Source organism: Leptosomus discolor, chromosome 2 (genome assembly GCF_034619465.1).
Source record: "Leptosomus discolor isolate bLepDis1 chromosome 2, bLepDis1.hap2, whole genome shotgun sequence".
NCBI classification, from domain to species: Eukaryota; Metazoa; Chordata; class Aves; order Leptosomiformes; family Leptosomidae; genus Leptosomus; species Leptosomus discolor.
Window position 1 is genome coordinate 47,981,653 of NC_141392.1, and position 16,975 is coordinate 47,998,627.

Genomic DNA, 16,975 nt, shown 5'->3' on the forward strand with positions numbered 1-16,975 from the left:
AACTTAAAATTCTGGTTTTCTTAACATTAGCATTTCTGAGAGATTTTATCAGCTCACAGATGAAGACATAAGAAGTTCTTAACCTTGCAAAATGTAGGAGAGGAAGTTTGGTGAATATCCCTGGAATAACTTTCTTCACCATCTTTATTCCAAACAGGGTTTCTTCTCGTTCAAGAGCATAATCATCAATTTACTTAAGCTTTGAAAATAGGAGTCTCAGAGCTCTCTGACATTGCAGGTATTTCTTCCATTTTGTAATATATATTTTTTACCGGCTTGACCTCAAGAGTAGTATTGGATTATTAATATTTCAGAAAAAAAAACAGGACAGCTGTTTAGATGCCAGTTTGCAAATTTAGTTGCCTAATTCTATGCTCACACTTAACCTGAGCCTTTTGCCCAAGGAAGTGCATCAGAATCAAGAAAAATTTTGCCTTTACTATATTGATAAAGCTATGGAAAGGTTAGTGTCTATGTTCATTGCTTTTAAGGTTGTTGGCTGGGGGCGGCAGGGGCAGGAAAGGGAAGGCATCTCTGCATGGAACATGGATATTTTCTGCTAACTATCAAGTCACTGGGATAATGACGGATGGCCTGGCAGCTCTCACTGTCAACCTTGCTGGACTTGTAATTGCCTGCAAAATTTGGAAGACCTATCTTCTATATACCACCCTGCAATCATAGTATAGCCATAGCCATATCCAGACTGTCTTGCCTGAAAGATTTATCTATTTCCCAGAAAGATTATGTCTTTAGATATGATCCAGTCCAATATGTTTCTATGCATTAACATGATTTACATATTTTTTTTTCTATCTGTCATTAAAATATAGAGTGTTAGCCTGACATCCCTCTTAGGATTTTTGAAGCTTATTGATGCTTTTATGATTATTCAATCTCATGTCTGATAAACTGTGGAAAGCTGCAAGTAGGTGGGGGAGTGCATGTCTAAAAACTAAAGGAGAACTTCAAGCAGGACTGTTGTGTCATTTGCTTGCTGCAGAAAGTAATGAGATCTAATTTAAAATGGATGGGAAAGATTACTATCTTTTGGCATCAAATTTTAACACATGCAGTAAAATAGAAATTATCAACCTTGCATAAAACAGATTTTTTTTTTTTTTTCTTTACTCCCTCCACCCCTGCCCCCCCCATCTCCCCAAACACACAGCGGGGGTCCAATAAAACCCTGGAACATCCTGAGCACAAAGAACATCAATTGGATGTAAAACAGAACTCTATTTTTTTAATGGTTTAGGATGTGAGGATCTTCCCCTGTAGTGGGAGGAAAAAAGTGGTAATGTCAGTGCTTGATCTTTATAAAGGTTTTGAACTCATATGTAAAATTAAAATGAAGATAAATGAAAATGCTTGTGAAAAGGATGATTAAAGATAGGACCGTACTGTAATAAGCATGATCCAGCAGCCAGCAAATTAAGGATGCATCATAATATACAAGCACCGTGGGGAGGTCTGGAAAGTTTTATCTTCTTGGAAGAGGCTGAAAGAACTGAAAGAAAACTAATTTTCCTTTACCAATTTAGGACAGGCAAAGCAAGGCAAGGCAAGGGGACCAAAGAGTATAAAGAATAATTTTCTTCACAGGTGAAGAGGTTAAAGAGTACTGTTCTCTCTTTGTGTAATAGCTAATAAAATTGTTACTGAAAAGTAAGCCAAAGTTCTCCATTAGGAACTAAGTCAACCATTTACTGATTGGCCCTAATGGTGTGAACAATCAGTATTCAAATCCACCAGTTTTTCAGCTGCAAGGAGTATCTTGAAACCAGTATTCTAAAGGAATAATACTCTTAAACTATCCTGATTCTTGACAGAAAAATGTCAAAAAAATGGAAGAGAAGAGAACTAGCTCCTACTCTTCAAAATATTTAAAAATAAACCAGTAGGGGATATAACAAGACATGACAGTGCCTCACACATTTCTTAATGCTATTTTTATAGTAAAATACAAATCATAAATTATAGTTCACTCAGAATAATTATGTTCATTCAGGAACTCTAAACGGAAGATTTAGTGAGCTAGCAACCAGAGCCAATCCAAAGAGTCTGAGAAGGCCATAAGACTGTTGGCCTGGAAGCTTCCAGTCCTCCTCTGTATGAGTTTTTCTTGCTTAACTTCCTCACAGTGCTTTTCTCTTTATCTTCCAACTTGCTGAGATAACAGGCCAAACAACAAATATTCTACCAGCTGATGTCTTCCAGCACCCAGGGATTTTATAAGGCTCAAAAGCCACATTTGTGGCCATCACAAAACTTTCAGACTTCAGCTATAAATGTCATGAAAAAATGCTAGTGCCTCTTCTTGAGTAGTGAATTGAACTGCAGACGAGCACAAGCTATAAAGTTCACAGTAATAATACCTGAACTTGGACTTGTCCAAAATTGGGCAGAGACTGACTGCCCATCTGTAATGGACTGGGCTCCCATTGACAGAACCCATGTGTGGACTTAATAGCCAACTGATTTGTTTGAAGACTTATTTAAAATCAATATTTCTGCCTTCTACTTTCCTTTCATGTCTTGAACTGAGGTTCTTAGGGCTCAATTCAATGACATTTCAGGTACTCTGAACTATAAAACCTACATGCCAGAACATCACAGATTTCCAGTAGGCTGTCACAACTCCTAGCCCATGCACATATCAGACACTTTAGGTCATATGAAGGCATGAGATGCCTATATTTCAACAACTTATTCCCATGCTCTAGATTTCTCCAGCTACAGCTAATGGCTGTATTCACAACACAAGTTTGGGAAAGCAAATCCTACCTTTGAGTGTGGCTGATACCTCACCAATTGTTGGAAGGAAACACTGTCTTTAGGGCTGAAATGAGGTAATAACAGGGAAGAAAACACTGCCTTTCCTATGTAATTCAGTGGTTTGGAATTAATGAACCACTCCTAATCAGGCTATTTTCCTATGCAAATGTACTTTATATATCCATTTAAACTCAATTTCTGAGTGTCCAACATAGGCACAATGCATTCAGAGTGAGTAGGACTCTTTGGACATATGTGTATATTCCGCTCTAAAGACCTCACCTGCCGCTCCTTTAATTTACAAGTATATTTGAGAATGGATGATTGGCCAGGGTTCTGCAGGCCAACATGTGACTTACTAGGAATCCCTGCTGAAAAATTAAGGTAACAAGCTTTTAAAACACTTTCTTCCCCCTCTTCCCTGTGTTCTTTTCTCAGTATGTTATGACATTTTTTTTTATTTCCTTCTGTTATAACTTGTTTCATATCTCAAATCTCTCCATTGTGAAATAAGCCTAATTCAAAATAGTTCTAGAAAACTTCTAATTAATTTGTAATAAATATGTAACTGGGAGCATGCAACTGGATCTTATATTTTTCTTACTAGCTCACACATCTTCAACTGCACATAATTTATCTTCAGTCAATATTAAAAGCAACAACTGGAAAATGCAACAATTAATAAGAATAAATACAAAGTCACTGAGTTGTTACTCATTTTGCTGTCTGTAAGTGATTCATTGTCCTATGTTTAGAAGGGAATGTCTATTAGAATTAATGTGATTGGGCAAACACACAAACTCTTACATTTATTTCCTTTGAAAAAAAAAGTTATTTTTGTTTTTTCGTGCAGGCTTTTTTAACTTCAGGGGAGAGTCTTGCCAGGATAGGCATAGCAGGAGGACATTAGCCAGGTTTGCTTTGGAATGACCATGAGCATTGGAGTATGGAACAAGGTTTGTCTTGGTCCTTTGTAAGAAGGTGACTTTCAGTTACATTATCACTTTAAATTCCCTTTTTTAGTCTATTAAGAATGTATTCACAGTAGATGACATACTGTTTTCATTTGCATTTGCAGCCAGTCTATACTACATTACTATATGTGCACTTCAGTGTTCTCCTAGATGGCATTTTGAGAATGAAACTCCTGTTGGCTCAAGCCCTCTGGGGCTAATCGATAAAATCTTTGAAACAGATTTTTAAAGCCCTGAAACTGATGGTCTGTAGTGAAACAGCAGCAATAAAACACTACTCAGCTGTGTCAGAAAATTAAATAAAAAGCTACATGTTCCTTTCATGTGTGCGCAGCCAATGCAAAAAATGAAATTGAAGATGATTCTACGTTACTAGAATATACAGGTACAGTGGCTGAAATCTGGGCACTCCTGAAGTCACTAAAGCCATAGTTTGAGGAGACAATGAATTCTGGTTTAGGATTCTTCATTCTGGATGAAAAATGTCATAATCATACGATCTACCACTTTTGCATATATGTGTTAAGAATTTTGACAGCCTGACTCTGCTTTAGCAGGCTTTATGCCAGAACAGGGTTTCCTCTGGGCCAACCTTATTTTATGCAGGACCACGTATGGCTTGTCCTCTAGCACCTGATTAAAGCATATAAGCATAAAGCTGGCAGAAAGCATGAAGCTGGCACAAGCACTATGTCGCGCGTCTGTGCCTGATCCAGATGAAATGTGAACTAGTAGCATGTAGTCAGAGTATGAACAGTTGTTCAAACGCCGTCTGGGAGTTCTGCCATTGACTGCCAGAGGCCTTAAATTTCTACCCACTCATTAAAATTTAACACATGAATCATAGTCAAGTTCAGTAAAGTACAAAGAAATGCGACAATTTCTTCCTGTCTTCTATTTTCCTGGTCATTCCAGATTATCAACAAAACAAACACTAATTTTTCAATCACTTTACAATGCTTATTAAGTAAACTACACAACTGATCAATGAGCATATAAATCATTAGTGCTAATAATGTCATAGTATTCAATCTTTAAGGCAGAAGAATACAAAAGTAAAAATAATAATAGAACTGAATAGTAAATATGTGAAAGTGGACTTCTCTTAGCCAATGATATGTTATTTAACCCTCCCTCTTTTAACTTGAATTATATTATCACCGGAATCTCTAAAGACCTTAAGCACATATAAGTATATTCCAGATTATGGATGACTTTTTGCATCCTGCATTTCCAAAATTAATGAAGTTTTAAACTGAGTGTTATTCTCGTTTGTGTGGTGTACAGATTGGACTTAGAAATTACTCACCGCTTTAAGAATTTTGTGAACATTAACAATACTATCAGTTAAACTCACTCTATTTTTCACGGAAATGCTCCCACAACAGACTATTAGAAAACTTTGGCTTTTAAATTCAAGCTAACAAAATGAATCCTAAACTTCACTGACCATCGTGGAAACGATTAAACTACCCTTCCTTTGCCTATTCTCAAACTCAAAAAAGGGCATACATCCTCTGAAAAATATCACACTTGGTTCCCAAGAATCCCACAGAGATATAAACTGCTGGTAGAGCAGATGCAACACGAAGAACCTAAGAGATCTACAGTCCAACCTGAATTCACCTCAGGGAACTGCATTTTCCCTGTTAGGTGAAGGGAAAGTATTCGCACTACTATGTAGTGTTCTCCACCCATATCGAGGTTGCACCTAGCCCTGAAGCTACAGTAACTGGGAAGTGCTGAGGTCCAAAATATCATTCCTTCAGGCAAGAAACCTCCTGTGTTCTGGTCTTTACAAAATACAAAACCTCTAAAAGAATACTACCTGGACTTTCAATTAATACTGGAGTGGGATAAAGTTAATCTAAAGCATAGATAACTTCATACAGACTAGAGATCAAAATTAGTCACTGCATTTAGTGAGGTCCAGTTATCTAGTTAGCTGACCAAGTGGAGGTGTCAGCTTTACGATGAGGTGGGCTGCTCTCTAGGCTCCACTGACCACACTGACTGCATCTCCACAAACTACAGCAGGAGTTTAGACACTGAGTTCACATACAGGCAGCAGTGTGTAGGCTGCTACATTTTGATGTCTTAATCAGAACCAATATAGTCCCACATTCAGTGTTTTCAATGCGTTTTTGTTTAATTTTGATAGCTGTTACTATAATTCTTATTTTTGTCAATCTGATGTGGGAAACTAACAACATTTTTGAGAAATGGAGGAAGAAATGAGGAATGCAGAGGTAAAAAAAATCCAGAAGAAACAAAATATTAGCAAATATCTGCAAAGGCACCAAGGTATAGGTATAAAACATAATCTCAGCAAACACTATGTTATTTTAGCAACCAGTTGTATACTTTTTTCCTAATTCTGGAAAGAAGTCATCTTTTAAAAAAAATTTAAAAAAAATCCACCTCGGTGAGGAACATGAGAAAACACGGGGGTTTAGAAGCTCCAAATTTTGTTTCGATACAAAAAGCGATAAAACGGAGACGTTTCTACCCAAATCCACCACTCTAAACAGAGGCATTGTTACATGACCTGATGTTGATGGGGTTTTTGCCAGCAGTAACATTTTGTCATCAAAAGCTAATAGGTTAAACACCACTCTACAAATGCCTTTAGTGAGCAGGTCTATTGCTCTGAACCACCAAAAAGAATATGCGCTAGAAGTCATTATAGAGCACAGATACATAATCCAGTAATTTCATGCCCTTCATCTGTAAATCTCCCAAATGCCATTACTCTGAGCTAAATTAATTTAGGCTGATTTAATCAAATGAAAGCACTGGATAACTAATATAAACTAGAATTTCCTGAGCCATTATTTTCTGTCTTCCAAAAACTAAAAGCTTATGCTGATTTTATTGGCTAATTGTAACTGGCAGACCACCTGCAGAGTAGCGAAAACAAACTACTTCAGGATGAGTAGAATAAATTTAATGTTTTAATTTGTGATCTTTAACTCACACAAAACATTCTCCTAAGAAGATTGCTTTCTCAGGTCAAGACAAGTTTCTTTATGACCATGACTTGTTGACCGTGACATATTATGACATATATTCGGGTAAAAGCTAGAAAAAATAAAAGAAACACAGACTAAAATAGGCACATTTTAAGTAGGATATTTGGAGTTTGCTTGAAATTTTTAGCATTCTAGAGGCAGAGCTAGGTCATATTGCTATTTGCACCTGAAGAATTTCTTTGAAAAAACAAATGAAAAATTAGCCAATTATTAATAAATTTGGTTTCATCTTTTGTTTTATACACACAGTTCATATGCAGACATACGTTCTCCTCATTTTACTCAGACAAATACATTTCAGTAAACTTTCTGGTGTTTGTATGACCAAGTCTGAATTGGAGTTTGCTATGCAAACTAAGTAAAGACATCTGTATTCATCCCTCATAGCGAAGCCTGGGTCTCCAAAGGTGTTTAGTTTACAGTCCGGTGGATTCAGTCACAAGGTCCTATTCTGTACACGTAGCAGCCCAGATTTTATTCTCTGTGGATGTTCCCAAAAGCCTTGGCACCATTCTGAGAGATAATAAGGGGAAAATCTAACCTAGTTTTTTCTAGACCTTAGAAGACTTTTTTACTGAGTATCAGTGATGTTCAACCATCAAAACAACTTATAAATATACAGTCAGTGACACACATTATACTCTGGGTTCCAGAAGAGAGATACTGTCTAGCACAACTGGTGAAGACACTGTTTTTAGCACCTAGATTCATCCTGATTGATCTTGTCGTATTAGATATACAAGAGAATTTACACCAGAGAGAGCAGTGGTCCCTTCTGGTGTATCAGGTATGCCTACATATTAAAGCAAAGCTGGCTACTTAGTGTCTGCTGACTTACTTCTGCCAGTTTGGGTATGGCACCACAGACTGTAGCATCTGCAAGCCCTCCAGAGATCCCCTGTACATAGTACAGCTGTGAGAAAGTCCTTTTGTCAGCAAATCCAACACAATTGTGCTTTTGATGCTAATGCACCATGGGCTAGCAATCATATCACAGGTAGACTATGCTTCTGGTTTGTCTTCCTTTGTAAATATGTTTTTAGATGGATTGGAGGTTACAAGTTCCCAGTAATAAAACCACCTTTTCTTTGGTGTTTTCCTATTTTTTTTGTGTGTGTGTTGAAGCTTTTGTTTTGAGCAGCTGCACTGCAAACTCAAGAATTCTTGCTTTAGATCTAGTCTCTAGCACTGTAAAAATTAAATAAACACTCCTAAAAGTGACATATTTCTATACACGTATTTTACATGACAGAAAGCCCAAAGGAATTCTGTTCTTGCTAACACTGACCAAACAAATGACAGAACAAATCTCCAGCATGGAAAGTGTTTGCTTCTAACTCTTGTCTACACTCTGTTTAAGGTCCTTCCATTAAATGCCTGCTGGAGAACGAAGGAGAGGAAAAATTACTAATAATTACTGCTTTGATGTTAAAAATAGCTTATATAAAGGACCTTGTAAACTTCTTAGTAAGGATATGTCTGTCTGTCTTTCTGATAGTGATTGCTTGTCTTTTTAAATCCTTTTGGGCCTCCACTCAGTAAAATACTGAAGCACAATACTTAATATAAAGCACAACCTCAACTTCCACTGGATCTGAAATGTGCTTTTGGGTGATTTACTGAATCACAGACTGTACCATTAACGTTTCCTTTCAAATTAAACATTTTTCCAGAGAAAAAGAAACCAGGAACCTGAGGAAAATTCTCTAAAGTTTATTCCACTGAAAGGAAGGAACAGTGAGGAAGGCAGCAAAACTTATAGTCCACCAAAGCACCAACTGTATCTGAGTATTTTAGAGGCTTCAGTCTTAGGACATTCACCTGACATTCCTAGTCCAAGTTCACAAAGCTCAATTCTGAAGACTGGTGAAAAAAAGTAAAGCCAAAATTCAACAATTATAAAAAAGGTAACAAAATAAATTCACACAAAACTGCTGATCAGTCTGTAAACAACTGAGTTTGTGATGCAGCAAAAAGCAGGTAACACTTTCCAATTTCCTGTTTACTGACAACTGATTTCTGATGGGTTTTCTGCTTTTCAGGTTTGCCTCCTAAGATTTACCACCAAACTTCAGTGTAACCCACACTGTCATTCTCCAAGCACCTTCTTGCTGCACATCAGCAAAAGAAGAAAACATAAGTAGATATCACAGATGCAAACAGATGTGAGCCAGAGACTATAGTGGAGTAATATCAGTTTACATCTAGTAAAGCCTGGCCAAAAATATTTCCATATAAAAGGAACTTTTGATGCATGAGCCTACAAAACCAGCACAATGCAAATAAGTCACTATCATATAATGAGAGTGGAAGCATAATGATTATTAAAATGGCTTTCACTTAAATGGCTTCAGTTTTAACAAGGCTAAATGCATGTCTTCACAGGAGCTCTGCAAAGTAAGGACAACCTAAGTTTCTTACCTGAGCTCTTATTGGTTTTGTTCTGTCTACTCTTTACTTGCTCAGTCCATAAAGTAGGATAACGAGAAGCTATATCTAGAAAAAAAAAAAAATCAAAAAAAAAAGTTTGTAAATGTTACATATTTTTAAAAGTTACTAGTAGCTGAATATTAAGTGGCTAGTTTTAAACATACAAGGACCTAAAAAAGAAAAGAGCATACTGGTTTTTATTAGGACAGTTAAAGCCTTTATTCATGCAAAGGCATTAATAGTTTCTTCCTTATCTCATTCATACAAAAGGTTGAAAGAAATACTTTTAGACTAAAATTATGTTTAATCAGAACAAAAATCTCCCAGGGTGGACCCAAAATATAATGTTGGATCGGATTCTGCATAGTGAGTGGTAAGGCAGCCACAATACAGGACTATCATTGCATGTGGCTTTCCATTTACAAAGCACCAAATTTCCCCAGAGGCAAATGAGCCTGACAAAACATCAACCTTAATGTTACTAGGCAATATGCTGAGGACTGAATTTACCCTGTAACTTCCTTATTTGGACATAGACTTTTAATCTGCATTCTGGCTCAAGTTTAAAAGCTGTCCCTGCTCTGAGTAGTGACAATTAAAATTGCTAATATGGGACTCCATGGCTACAGTGTCATCTCAAAACTATCACATGAAATTTGTTCCTTGTAAGTAAAGAGTCTATTGTGCTTGCTGTCTTTATCAGGAAAAAGGTACAGATGCTTTCCATTTCTTGCAATTTCTTGCGACTGCCCCAGCAGTTGTCCTAACTTAAGGTAGCATTTGATGTTGTAGTATACAGTCCATACCACATAGTTTAATATCGCACTGTTAAGTTCCCATTGATGCTCACCTTCTTCATCACCTTGAGGCTGAGTCTCCAGCGCGGGAGCTGAGGCATCATCTGAATTCAGAATGGAAAAGATTTGCAAGGAGACTACAATTATGAGAGTAAGCTAAATAAGTGTACATACGTGATTGATACTAATGATTTGCACATAGCCCCGGCCGGTAAACAAACAATAATTTAAACATTATTTATAGGTACTACCAAACATAGATATATTACATCTACAGACTGCAGATTATAAATGGATGGCTTTTGAGGTTATGGCTGATTAAATGATTGCAGGGTCTTTGATGAGGCATAAAGTGATCATGTCATTCCCTGGAGAGTAATTCTTCAGTTTTAATGCTGCACATAGATTATAACTTATCAAATCAGCATTTCTAATGAAGTAATTAGATAAATGTATAGAAGGGGTAAGACCTGTGAAAGCAAAAGCAGTCTGGAGCAAATGAGTAGTTGCAGACATGTTGATACCTTAAAATGAAAGTTTCTTTTGGCACAGCAGGATCTGTTTCACAGTCAAGTTGATTTTATAAGCAAGATTCACAGATTAAAGAATCAGAATATTGTTCATATAACTGTTATCCTCCCGTCAGCCATTTCCATCCACCCACTACCAACCATTACTGCAAGAAAAGAGGCAGGAAAATTTACAGAAAAGATAAGAGGATGTGAGTAATTTTAAGTTCAGTAAAACACAGTGGAAGTCGTGCTGCAAAAGAAAAATTCAATATGAAAAATTATTTAAGTTAGCATTCTGTGAGAAAGAGCAGTACACAAAGACCCACTTTTACCTTATTATATTTTCATTATTTAAAGTTATTGCAGATATTGGGTAAATACCACTTAGTAGGCCTTGCTAGTACATATTTTCCAGTCATTGCTGTTTCCTGCAGTATGGACCTAACTCCAAGACCAAGATGTCCCACAGTAAACAGCATCTCCCACACAAGGGTTTTATTAGCATTTCTTGCAGTTTCACAACTGGATTGCAGACCAACATAGTTTCCAGATTGTTTTCCTGGCATTTTCATGGAAGCTAGAACCAAAGGTAACTGAGAAGCTTGCTCTTGCATGTAGCCCTATCAGGGTAACAGTGAGGAGCAGCTTTAAGGCTGACACACTGTTTCCATTTCTTCTTGCTACTGCCATTTAGAACATCCTACTCCTGCTCTTTTTGTTGTCATCATCACAGGTTTTTTTGTAAATCTGTATTGTCTTTATGCAAATCATGCAGAAGATTTGGAGGCACTCAGACCTTAGCTGCTGGAGGCCACAGCCTAGGTCAGAGCAAATACAGATACCAAGTAAATACTGATAGCAAGTAAGACCAAATTTATAGCATGGAACATTAACCTCCATGCTTTTCACAAAACCAAAGCAGCAGCAATAGAAACTTATTTTCACTGCAAAATGTTTTAACAAAAGCATAAGGAAATTCTTTTAAGAATGATCATTCTTCACATCCATGCTATGACAGGATTCTTTGCTCCAATGCCACAACAGACTGCCACTTCCGATTAGTTTTGCTGGCATTTTTGTGGTGTCCTCTGGGTGGTGGAATAAGACCACTGATTAATTTCAGAGAGGCCATCAAGTACCCTAGTGTACTGAGAATCAAGATATACATTTAGATCATCAATTGGTATGTGATTCAGGCAACTCAAAATTTCAGAGGGTAGCTTACAGTAGGTAAATATTACCAAAAGCCCAGCAAGAAACTTGGTTTTGGATTTAAATGACATTTTTCTAATCATCTTTTGGTACACAAATTTCAGTCTCTGACACATTTGATCTTATGTTATTACCTGAACTTCAGACATTATGCTGCAACTTTAGTGATAATCAGCCCAATCAAAATTAGCCTCTTGATCTTTGTCCAAGCAGCATTTAAAATAGTTTATCAGATTTTTAATTTTTTTTAAAAAAAAACTCAACAGACATTTAACGATTGAGTCATAAAACTGGCCTCAGGTCCCCCCACACGAAAGAAAGAAAGAGGTTTGCTTTTGATCATCAATGAACCAAACATTTAGCACAGGATATCTGTATAATCTAAAATGTATTAACTTCACTCCAGAACTGGAGGAGCTACAACAGCTCCTGAACTACCCTTAATCTGCAGGAAGACACCCACATTAATTTTCTGTTTGTACTCTTGTCAGGTACATCATCTTTTCATAAAACCTTTTGTGTTAAGAATGAAGTGGCATGTGGCATTTCATTGTTCAGAACAACATTCAATAGAGTGTCACAACCATAAAGCAGTTCATCTTCATGTTAACTAGGTATCTCACAGGTTAATTGCATAGGTCTTCCTGGCTGGCACATACACACCAGTCAGTATGTGTATACATTTAAACAGAAACCATTCTGTTTGGTGTCAGAGTTCAGTTACCAAGAACATAGTCCTGAAGTCAGCTAAGAATTAGAAAAAAGGGATGTGGTCCCATCTCTGACACCTGTGCTTTTCAGATAGTCTGAATATTTTCCTTGGACAGAGGAGGGAACTGCAGGGCCAGGGAAGATACTTTAGGAGTCATCTTTCAAGCTTTATATCTGTTCGGTTTAATGTGCAAATTTGCAAACATGCAAACAGAGCTCCTGACTTCCAAAATATGCAGCCAGAAATTTTCTCTCAGTATTGGAATACCCAGAGAAAGCAAGGTGCACAACCGCAACAGATACAGCCTACCATCTCTTCTCCTGTGAGTCTCTGTGGGACATCTTCGGAAAAGAGACTGTCTCAGGCTAAGTCTATGCTGTCTCTTCAGTAGAGTCCTCAAGATCACACTTGAAGATCTGGAGCATGTCCTCTGCAGCAGTGAAAACATTGTGAAACTGCCTAAGATTGCCAGCTTACAACATGGGCAGGTACTCCCATCCAGACACCCCTGGTTAGTCCACAGGAACATTCAGAGGAAAGATGAGCAGGGAGTTTTCTGGTTATTACAAGCTGAGCTACAAAATATTTTTTACTACACTGACTGTGAAACAGAAGCACAGCTGTTTTACTCAGAGAGCTAATCCTGTTCACTGCTCTGTGATGCTCTAAAGAGGTTGGGATATGTCTGACAACATGAGTTTTTTTAAAGCATAAGGCAGCGACTGGCTGGAATAAGGGTGGGGAGAGAAATTTAGCAGCATCTGAGAAGAGTCAGGGGACACCTGGGAACCAGGTCAGCAGCCCTTTCTGCTGCAGACTTGTGCTGGAGAATAAAAATGGGGCGTGAGTAAAATGCAACCGTGTCACTTTAGACACGAATATATGTGATGCAAAACGAGATTTGATAAATTGTGTTCATTTAAGGTCCTTGTTCCATGATTGTTCATTCAGGGTTCAACAGCTCAGCTGCCACAGTCACAAACAAAAACAAAGGATTTCAGACAAGTTCTACATATGGGATAGTTCAATCTGTTCAAAGCTGAAAATGAAAGTTCTGACCTAAATCAAATGGGTAACAAGGTTAGGCGAACATGCAATTTGTCTGGAAATACATGAACTAACAGTTTTCTAGTACTTTGTAATTATTAGCCTTTAAAGAAGCACTGATTTTCTTAATCAAACAGTGCAATAGTTTATTTAAATGTTCGGTATATTGCAATGCTGCAAAAGTTCTTTAAAAAAAAAATGTTTACTGTTTAATGTTTTATATTTACAGTAGACCAAAGAGATAGTCATTAACATTAGTGCGGTGGTTTGGTGTCTGGCGGGGTTTTGGCGTGGTTTTGGTAATGGGGGAGGGGGCTACGGAGGTAGCTCCTGTAAGAGGCTTCCAGAAGCTCTCCCGGCTCCAATTTCGGACCCGCTTCTAGGCAAAGCCAGACCAATGGCACCTCTGCGAATGACTATTTAAGAGTGAAAGAAGCGGCTGATTGTGTCTCTTCGTTCTGTTTGTGCTGGTGAGCAAATGGGGATGGGAGAGAGACAGCCCTGCGGACACCCCGGTCAGTGAGGAAGGGGAGGGGGAGCTGTGCCGGTGCAAAGGTTCCCCTGCGGCCCGCGGTGGGGTGGCGGCTGAGCCCCTGCAGCCCCTGGAGCCCAGCGGCGGCCCAGAGGTCGCCCCGCAGCCCGCGGAGGGCCCCGGGCCGGAGGAGCAGGGACCGGGCCCGGAGCAGCCGCGACTGCGGCCGCGCTGGAGCCGCCCGTGGGTGGGAGGGCGGCAGCCCCGGGAGGGACCCGCGCTGGGGGGTTCTGGGGAGCTGCGGCCCCGCGGGAAGGACTCGCGTTGGGGCAGTGGAAGGAGGAATGTCTGCCGGGAGAGGGACCCCGCGGTGGGGCAGGGGAGGGCTGCGAGGGCCCCTCTCCCTGAGGGGGAAGGAGCAGCGGAGACCCCTTGTGCCGGACGGACTATGACCCCCATTCCCTGCCCCCTGCGCTGCTGGGGGGCAAGAGGGAACAGAGCTGAGCCCGGGGAGACCAGAGGGGTGGGGGGAAGGTGTGTTGTATTTAAGACCTGGTTGTATCTCTCATTATCCTTGGTGGTGGTGGTTGTTTGTATTAAATGTGTGCTGTTATCCCCAAGCTGAGTCTGCCTCTTGCCCGTGACCATAGCTGGTGAGTGAGCCTTCCCTGTCCTTTGTCTCGACCCTCAAGCCCTTTGGGTTGCATTTTCTCCTCCACATCCCTCAGGGGACAGGGTAGGGGTGAGCGAGCGGCTGCCTGGTGCTTTTGTTGCCAGCTGGATAGGCTCAAACCATGACAATTAGCATGAATAGGAATAACTTCTTCAAAATTAATTTATGCCAGTGCAACTGACAGCAACATTTAGTATGTTATTTTGAAGTGAATTTAATTTTTTTTTAAGTATTTGGAGAGTGTAAGCTTTAATTTTGTTTAAGCATAAACATCTCCCTTATTTAAATCTACCAGCTATGTTGGAGTCACATCAGATTTTGTCCTGCCAGCAAGATATACACCATGATCTATCTCTAACAACAACAATCATCTGGCCATGAATGTAAGCCATACGGTGAATTAGTCACTATATAGAGCAAAGTGCTGAGTCCAAGATGACTGAAGCATTGATTGCTATGGAACTAAAGTGAGGACTCTAGTTCACGAGATTTTGGGACTGCAGAATGCTGTCTTTATCAAACAGATAGAATAATCTGTCCTCCAGAGCAAGCAAACAGTATGGAAAAATATTTCAGAGTATAGCTATGGAAAGAAAAGTTATCTTTCAAACTGCACAGAATAGCGAAGTCTGTAGGGCTGAGGCTAGAAAAATATGTCTATGCATACATAGACAAATACATGCATGTATGTATACATATTATATGTAGCTATAATACATGATGAATATATATTGATAATTTACATCTATGGAAAATCACAGTGGTGTATCCCACAGCTATTTTAGTTTCTATATGAAGGCCAAATAAGATATTTACCTGTTTTGCCTGCACCTTCTCGTTGTGGCAGCTTCTCGCTCACTGAACCTGCAATAGGAAAAAGGAATTAACCAGAAAAATATTTTCACTTTTAATACATTTTCCAAGAAACACAGTTCAGCTTTAATTATTTATTTTTGTTTACGACAGCAATAAATATCAGCAAATTCTTCCCTTGCAAACCAAAGATTTTAGCTTTGCCTCACTTCTGCATTTGGTATGATCAATTTACTGTCAGATGCTACTTCTTGGCCACCACGGGACCTGAGAAAGAGATAACATTAAACACTGCCATAGACACAAGTGAAAGAACATGCTCACGTGCTGCAGAGTCTATGTGTCCCTTCCCCACTGAGCCAGTGAGCACAGGTCCTGCATCGCCCCAGCACTACTCCCTCACAGTCCCTTGTGCAGGGCAGCACCCTTACTACATGCACAGAGTCTTGCCCACACACCTCAGCTGCTCTGAGGGGCTTCTTCAGCCTGTAGCCCAGTCCTGGCCAAGATTAAAAACTGCTCCTTTCTGCTTTAAGTACCTCACACAAAGCCCTCCGGAAACCTTGTGCTGGTGTGGAACAGTGTGTGTGTTGGGGGAGGCAGCGACAGCACCTTATTCTGAGTTTGAGCCTGAGCAGGTTGCAAGAGATGTCCCCAGAGCTGTGACCCTTAGGAAAGGAGACAGCAGTGGTGGAAAGGGAGACACAAAGTTTGCAGGAGATGGGTTTTAACAGCTCATTCTACCAACCTGGACTCCAACGCAACCCAGCATCCAGTCTCGATTTCAAGAAATCAAGAAATGGAGAATCTACTTTTCTTAGTATTTTTTTCAGGAGGAGGATGTCCTTAGGATTTAAAAGAAAGACTTCCTTATTCTTATGACTCATTAGCCACTTATTATCAACATATCTATCTCTGCTCCACAAAAAACACCTTTAAAAGTGGTATTTTTCTCTCTGAAGAGCCACATGGAGTAATCAAAAATCAAAAAGCATAATGTCTATCAATTCTTACCAGTCTCTTCTTACGTACACCTGCTTTAAGGAATAAAAACCTCACATCTGACAGATGCTTGGAAGTGTGAGAAATAATTTGGTTGACTTAATTTTCTTAATTTACTTCCCTCTGGAATAACTAATAAATAATAACTAATAAAATCACTGGGTTTAAAACAAACAAACAAAAAGCCCCAAATCTTGCAGCACAATAAATCTGTCCTAAAAGAACAATTTAAATAAGAGAACCCACTACATCACAGGCCTTGTTTACCATGCTGAACTGATGGTTACTTGAGCATGAAGTTTAGACACAGGAGTCTGCCAGAGGGAAGACAGCTAACATCACAAATCTGGCATGCTGATTTTAAAGCCTTCATAAACGAATACAAGATAATGCAGCCAAGCTGGTATTACCTTCTGAAGGATTCAGCTTTTATCAACAATATTCTAGTTTAGACTCATTTCCTCTTTTGGTGGTAGTGTATTTTTATTGTATTACGTTTGAATCACCAGAAATTCAATATA

General features: G+C 39.0%; 1 protein-coding gene across 3 annotated transcripts in view; it reads right to left on the minus strand.

Moving 5' to 3' along the window:
- Positions 1–16,975, minus strand: part of SMOC2 (SPARC related modular calcium binding 2) — a 145,267-nt gene that overhangs the window by 61,033 nt on the left and 67,259 nt on the right. For 2 of the 3 annotated variants that reach the window (XM_086461032.1, XM_086461033.1), the window contains exons 5-7: positions 15,456–15,503; positions 10,065–10,115; positions 9,206–9,280 (exon numbers count right to left, since the gene is read on the minus strand). In XM_086461032.1, coding sequence (XP_086317158.1) covers positions 9,206–9,280; positions 10,065–10,115; positions 15,456–15,503 — 174 coding nt within the window. Of the gene's footprint in view, positions 1–9,205; positions 9,281–10,064; positions 10,149–15,455; positions 15,504–16,975 lie in introns of all 3 variants that reach the window. The other variant, XM_086461031.1, reaches the window with a different exon arrangement.